At 38.7% G+C, this 7,960-nt stretch overlaps 1 protein-coding gene across 1 annotated transcript in view; it reads right to left on the minus strand.

Moving 5' to 3' along the window:
• Positions 1-7,960, minus strand: part of GRIN2B (glutamate ionotropic receptor NMDA type subunit 2B) — a 420,712-nt gene that overhangs the window by 7,266 nt on the left and 405,486 nt on the right. Inside the window, exons 12-13 of the mRNA XM_017528199.2 lie at positions 4,414-4,574; positions 2,425-2,612 (exon numbers count right to left, since the gene is read on the minus strand). Of these exons, the coding sequence (XP_017383688.1) occupies positions 2,425-2,612; positions 4,414-4,574 (349 nt within the window). The remainder of the gene's footprint in view (positions 1-2,424; positions 2,613-4,413; positions 4,575-7,960) is intronic.

Raw genomic sequence — 7,960 nt, forward strand, 5'->3', positions numbered from 1 at the left:
GCAAGAAAGAGAAATGGGAGAAAAAGAGACAAGGAGACAAAAAGGAAATAAAGTTAACATTAATCTTATTAACACCATTATATATTAATTCAGCAATGTACTCAGTAAGCATTCAATAAAAACTTCATGTCAGTACTGCAGGTGATACGAACACATGAGACGTCGCTCCTGCTCTCCATTATCTAGCCTGTATAAATTGGCATATAAATAATCATAATGACAAGCTATCTGCAGGTAACAAGAGTTCAAAGTGGTGACAGTAATTCTGTGGATGGCATAGCCAGTGGGTTTTCGTGAAGTAAGTAGGAGTTGGAGGTGGGCATGTTGGATGGATGAATTTTAATTTACATTGTACAAAAAGGCACTCCAGGCAGCAGGAATAGCATGATCAGTGGGAAAACACAAGGAATGTTTAGGGAAAGGCATGCAGAACAGTTCAAACAGAATAATAGTAGGTAAAAGAAGCTGAATAAAAAAGATTGATGCAAGAGCGCTGAAGACCTGAGTATCAGATTAAGCATTCTGCACTTTATAATAGACAGTGGGGAATAACATAATCAAATGAGTGATTCAGAGAATTGCTCTTAAAATTGTGCAAAGCAGATTGGGTAAGGAGAAAAGAGGCAGAAAGAGATGGGCAGAGAGATTGATTGATTCCCTAGTGCTCCTCAGATTTACTGATCTCTTGTTGAAGCAAATAAAGAGCAAAGAGGAGTAAGCTTGGGTAAAATAAGACCCCCAAATTGAGTTGCCTCCTTTACACATTGTTTAAGGGAGCTTTGATTACTGTAATTCATGTCAGATTTCAGTGATCTTTTTCCACTCACTAGACGTTAGGAAGTAGAAAGGAACTGGTCCAAGACAAAAAGTAAAAGAAACTACGTGCCCTAGAATACTTCTAGACAAGGAAAACTCTGAAACTCTCATGAAGAAAATTGCCTATTCCAATAGTTCTAGTTTAGCTAAAACATTGAACTTTGCTTACATAATCTGACTAAAGCTTTGGCAACTTTTGCAAATCATCTCTTTCTCATGGATACAGTCTCCATTATTGTATTGAAGTGACAGCTACAGTAAAATTACAGAAGATCTTATACCAAAGTGGCTTGGTAACACTCCAGCTAAAACATACTCCTATTTTCAATGTTAATCGCATCACTTTCCCCTCATTTATTTGAACAAACTATGATTCTCCTAACCAGCGGAGCAGACAACTTCACCTGGATTCTGTAAATCCACCTGTGGTCTTCTGCTTCTGATCTCATCCTTAACAGCAAAGCTTCTGCAGACATAACTGAGATAGCCACTTGGCTGAAGGCTGGTGAAGCCAAGTAGAGTCTGGCTGCTGATCCATCACTGAGTTAGTTTCTGTGATGCTAACAGAAAGAGTAGATTCTTTGTACAATAAAGTGAAGAGGGATGCAGAAGACAGGAATATGACGAAACAGAAGATGAGATCTTTTTCAGCTCAAGTTGGTGGCTCAGTCTGCTGTCAGGATTGGCTGATGGTGTCTGCCTATGAGGACCCTAGCCCTGATTTCTGCCTCTTCCAGCCAAAAGAGCAAGATGGGAGAAAGGGAAGAATGAAGAGATGGCTGCAAGTTTATAGGTCCAGAGGTAGGGCAGAGAAATAAAGAGCAGAGACCTTCCACAGTTCCATCTATTGTTTCGGTCACATGTGAGATGATTGGATGAAACATCTAATGTCAGTTCTCCTACTTTATCCCTGAAGGTTTGTTTATGTCTGCAACCCAAAAACAAACCTCCTTGACAAACTGCTTCAATATTCTCCCTGCCATCTTTCATTATTATGGGGTGAAAGATGTTATAGCATCCTCCATGAAATATGTATGTTCAAGTCCTAACACCCAATACCTTGGAATGCGACTTTATTTGGAAATAGAGTTATTGCAAACATAATTAAGCTGAGCTCATCCCAGAGTAGGGTGAGACCCTAATTTAATATGACTGGCATTCTTAAGAAAAAAGGAAATTCAGACACAGACATATGCAGAGGGAAAACATGCACACTGGTTAGATGCTATGTGAACATGAATCAGAGGTTGGGGGACCTTCTGCTTCTCCAAGATAAGGAACACCAAAGATTATCAGCAACCCACCAGATACTATGAGAGAAGAATGAAACAGATTCTCCCGTGCAGACCCCAGAAGAGAATGACCCTGCTGAAACTGTGATTTCAGATGTCTAGTCTCTGGAGCTGTGAGACAACACATTTCCGTTGTTTAAGCCGCTCAGTGCAAGGCACTTTGTTACAGCAGCCAGAGTAAACCAACATGTACCCAAAAGCCTCAGAAAATACTGTGAAATGCTTGCCTGGAAATGCACAGGTTAAAGAAATGGAGGAAAAGAAAAGGTGGATATTCGTAGAGGACAAATGGGCACTTTCCCTTTCTTGAACTCACCATCTCCAAAGAGCTGCAGGATAGCAAGGTCCACCTGGCGCTTCCACCCAGAATCTTTTTGGATGGCAATGCCATAGCCAGTGGAAGCAAAGACCTTCCCACTGCCAATGGTCACCAGCTTGCAGCCTTCATCTCTGCCTGCCATATAGTTCAGCACTGCTGCATCATAGATGAAGGCATCCAGTTTCCTGCACAGAAAAAAAGCAAACAAATCCAATGGAGGAATTTTAGAACAAAACTACCTACGGGGCCATTAATATGGAGCAGTAGGGTTCCAGAAAACTATGTGGAGAATTGGTTCAAAGTAAGGTTTAAGTTGGAACTCTGCCAGAATCTAAAGCCTAAATCCCAGGCTGTTCTTTATGTGATTTTGGGTTGAAAGGAGGAGTTCTTTTCCTCCCACTGGGAATGATGAGAATGTAAGTTGGGCCTGAAGCCAACTCATAAACTGTGTCTGAAAAGAAGAAGGAGTAAAAAGGGATCAATAAAAATAATAACAGAAATAATGAAAAGTAACCACTGCAACGAGCAACAAATAGCATGGGGTTAGATTTATATAACATTTTTCATTTCTCAGTTCATTACAGTCTGGAGTGGGGATAAGTGTAGGTGTTTGTGTTTCAATAGACGTGCAATGCTATTTTTGTGGTCAGAAAAGTTCCAATATTCTGTCGTGCAGCACAAGGATGGAGGTGAGGGGTTGAGGTGCTGGCAGTTCAGGCTTGTGTAAGAGCAGATGAGTGAAACTACAAGAGAAGGCAACATACAGAAGAATTCAGATCTCTCAAATATATAAATTACAGCATATAGTTCCTAAACATGTAAGAGCCTCATTTTATGTATTTCTCCCTTTGCAAGGGAGAAATACATAAAAAAGGGAGTAAGACCAGGAGTAGGGCAGGAAGGCATAAATCAATATTTAAAACCAACATTTAAACATATCAAAGGTAGAGGAAGAAATTTAGATATAGCCATACAGGTAATAGAGAGGTCTGCAAGAAAGAAAAGCCACATCATTATTTCCTTCATTTTTAGTAAGTAACTTTGTTAGGTACACTATAGAAAGGGACACCAAAAAACCAAAGCCCTGATATGAATGAGAATGGTGGGTGTAGCAGGCGTTAGGCTACCCAAAGCGGTCCTACCTTCAAGCTCAAATCCCATCTTCTGAAATCTTCTATGACTGTATTTATGGTGATAAAACAGAATCTAACAGTATTTTAAGTAACCATGTATCTAGGTGCCTTTTCCAGACCTAGAGCTACAAGGGTATTGAGAAGAGGTCCAAGTGCTGTTAGTCATCACACAACAAAGAAAATCAGCTACAAGACTCTTTGACCTCCACATCCCAACATCTATACTGCTCCATTATCCATCATCTTCCACAGCTGTGGCGTGTGGAGGCCAAATGAACAAAGGGATCAGTGTGGCTGGGACTGTGCAAGCCAACACATGTGTAGGTCACAAACTCCTTTTAATGGACAAACATTCCCTAGAGGACAGAATATGTTAACACAAGCTGGCACTGGAGATCAGTCAACACATTCTTATTGTTAGTTATCTAAAAACATTTTCACTTTCCCCTTTTTATTTCTCCCTTGTCCATGAGACACCAGAACCATAATTTTCACCTCTTAGACAACAGGTCTTTATTTCATACACAACACAAATACCTTATCCTTGACTCTGCCCTCCTACTTCTACATTTATTTCATTCTTATTTAATGGCTACATTAGTGCAACTAGAAAATAATTTGTAAAAAAAAAAAACTATATATATATATATATAGAAGTAATAGCATAGGAATCTTTGTACATTGATTCAAATGATACAATCAAATTTAACTCTGAAATCCTTAAAGAGCAAATGAAGTCTTCTTTAACATTTTATGATACCAAACATTGTATACCTAGTACATGTGATTCAATAGTATGCTTAATAAACGGGAGAAACAGATCAAGGACTCTGAGCCTGGAAGCAATTCTTACCCTGTTTTCAGGGAGAGCAATGCATCATCTACACCCCTCTGGTTGAACTTTCCCATGTAGGCATGCATTTCTGCATAGTTATTGCGAATATTTCTCTCTGTGCTGCCGTTGGGCACGGTCCCAAAGCGGAAAGGGGGTGAGAAGTCATTAGGTCTCTGAAACTGGAGAGAGAAAAACAGAGAGAGAGAGGGAGAGGGAGGGAGAGAGAGAAAAAAAGTCATTTTAGAAAATGTGAAGAGACATTAAGTTAGCATTAGTGGATTTATAATGGAAGAGACCCAACTATAATTCACCAAATACATTGGCCCTCAGTCAGGAGCAGCAATTGAGATCTGAAAGCAGACTTCCATTCAATTCAATTTAGTACATACTGTTGAGAGATTTCTATTTGCCCAACTCTGACTTTAATCTGTAACCCTTCTGTGTTCCTTTTATGTATACTACACAGTACCAGTGCTGATGGGCCAAAGGAATGTACTGGTAGCTTAACTGCAGTGGACGAGTCACCTTTATTTCTAAAAATTACGTAAAATCTGTATTCAGGTCTCTTAATTTAAACTCCTAAGTACACTGTCATTGCACTATTATGTCCATAGGGCCTTAGTGAGATGAGCTATGTGGTACTTCTGAAGATAATTTGTTGAGTATCAAATATGTTTTGCTAAGAAATGTTCTTTTGACCTCCCCTGATGCACTCGAAGCTCATATTTATCCCACATGAGTTGTAGGATAAACTGCACAATCAAAGACAATTTTAATTATGTTCCTTTTCTTGCTTGAGAACTGAGAGTGCATCTCCAGTGCCTATTATAATAAAGTGAAACCTCTTGGATTTTCATCCCTATGACATCAGCTTTATTTCTGGCTATCACCCTGCAATGCGTAAGTCTTTATGTTGCTTCCTGAACATGAAATTTGTTCGTTTGTATCTTCATGGCCTCATATAGTCCATCCCCTCAGTGCAAACTCATCTGTTTCTCTAGGCCAATTTATATCCTTCGTTTCAAAATAAAACTCAAAACAATTTCTTCAAGAAATCTTTTGTGAATTCTGTCTTCCATCATGTCTGCCCAAAAGTGACCCATCAGAACCTGTTATTCTTTGTTTAGATCACTGTAATCCTACACATGCAATTACTTCCTAAATGTGCTAGTCTCTGATGTCATCATGAAGAGTTTAAACTCTAGATTGAAACAGATATGGATTGAAGACCAGCTCTGCAACTTATCACTGTGTGACCTTGGGCAAGTAGCATAAACTCTCTGTGCATCATGTCCTCATTTGTAAGAGGGAGATGATAATGCCTAGTTTTCAAGATTGTTACGAGGATTAATTAATATAATGCATGAGAAGTGCTTGGCACAGCACCCAGTACACAGTAAGTACTCAATAAATATCCTCGTATACTATTTTAATTTGTATCTATATTCTGCATTTCCTAGTAAACTGGCTCTCTAAGCTTCTTATTGCATTACTACAGTAATGATCACTGTAGCTGTGCTGTGCTTTGGCATCGGAAAGACAATGAAGATATATTAAGTCCTCTTGGTTTCAAGTAGCTGTACCATTTTCTTTGGAGATATATTTGAAAATCTAACCTGCAAACTCAGGAGAACTCTGAAGCTTTGGGATTGCCTGGGCTTAGAAGCAATTTTTTTCCTTCTTAGAATATGGGAGTTTCATGGGCCACAAAATGTCTCAGCACCAGGAGCCATAAATGCCGTCTTAAGTGGTCAGTGCTGGCCATGGTTAAAAGGAGAGGCATGCAGTGGTGTTAGGCAATCTGTGATGCATCAAACTACTACCACTTCCGAACTGAGAAAGCTCATCATAGTGCTTTTCACCATTACAAGTTTTGGTTTGATTATTTTGAAAGGGGTTGTAATTTTTAAGTGGATAAAGACACTACAAAAGAGTAAGAAAAATCTGGAGCTGAATGGGCCACTCAAGGTTAACTGGCCCAAACCTTTCATTTTACAAGTGATGAAACTGAAACCCAAAGAAGGTAAGTAATTTGCTCCACATCACACAGTGGCAGTGATAGCTAACAGATCAGAGCTAAATTCGCCTAATTAATAGTCACTCCTCACTGTCCCCCAGCAGATAGCAAGCTTAAAGTAAACAGGGATATGCTTTATTGGAAGTGACAGACACCAGAATGCTTTGTGTATCACTATCAAATACAACACTTCTAGATGTTTGAAGAAAGGTATTCCTCAAATCAAAAGTAGAGTAAATAACTATGGTAGACAGCAATACAACTAATTAACTCTCTTTAATCAGTAATTCCCCACAATACTACAGCAATGACAACTGATGTTTATAATGACTAAGGTACTCTAGGGCCCAAGGTATTTTCTGACACATCAATGAAGATTGCAATCATGTCCAATACAATTCTGGTATAAATGATTATACTTTAATTCTTCTGAAAAATGGCAATCCATGCAAGGTATATGCAATAATTTTATGTTAACTAAAAGGAATCCAATGCCCAGAGTACCTTATTTCCTGATGAAGCTACATTATAGGCAGTTTTCATATAGCTCTTTATATAGTAATTTTTAATTTTAAATTATTTTTAGATTTCTAAATCCTGTTTTATAATTGTATCCCTGAATAAATAAAAGCCAAAGAAATGATAAAGGGTCTAGAATGGCCAAGATAACTTTGAAAACAGAAAAAAAGTTAAAAGACTTACACTACCTGACTTGAAGATTCATTATAAAGCTACAGTAATCAGGACAGCGTGGCATTACCATAGAGTCACGTCACTGGAACAGGATAGAGGGCCCACTAACACAGCCACACATATGTGGTGCAAAGGCCATTCAGTGGAGATAGGATGGCCTTTAACAAATGATGCTGGAACAATTAGATATCTGTTTGCTAAAAAGGAACTTCATTTCACACCTCATAAGATAGATGACAGAGCTTAAAGTGGATCATATACCTAAAATGTAAATACTAGAATTATAAAACTTACAGAAAGTTAGGACAAAATATTTGTAATCTTGAGTTAGAGATTTCTTAGCTACAACACCAAAAGCATAATCCACCAAAAAAAAAAAAGTTAAATGATAAATTGGAGTTCATCAAAATTAAGAACTTTTTGAAAGATGCAGTTAAAAAAGATAAGCCACCAACTGGGAGGAAGTATTTGAAAATAGATTAAAGCTATTAAAAAACCAAAGGAATTAGATAATAATATAGCAAGGCTTATATAGTTAAGGCATCCTTCAAAAGAAAATAATCAGGCCTGGTGCAGTGGCTCATGCCTATAATCCCAGAACTTTGGAAGGCCAAAGTGGGTGGACCGCTTGAGCTCAGGAGTTTGAGACCAGCCTGGGCAACATGGTGAAACCCCGTATCTACCAAAAGCACAAAAATTAGCCATATGTGGTGGCATGCACCTATAGTCCCAGCTACTTGGGAGGCTGAGGTAGGAGGATTGCTTAAGCCCAGGAGATGGAGGTTGCAGTGAGCCAAGATTGTGCCACTGCACTGCAGCCTAGGTGACAGAACAAGACCCTGTCTCCAAAAAAAA

This window comes from Cebus imitator, unplaced genomic scaffold (genome assembly GCF_001604975.1).
Source record: "Cebus imitator isolate Cc_AM_T3 unplaced genomic scaffold, Cebus_imitator-1.0 Scaffold2, whole genome shotgun sequence".
NCBI classification, from domain to species: domain Eukaryota; kingdom Metazoa; phylum Chordata; class Mammalia; order Primates; family Cebidae; genus Cebus; species Cebus imitator.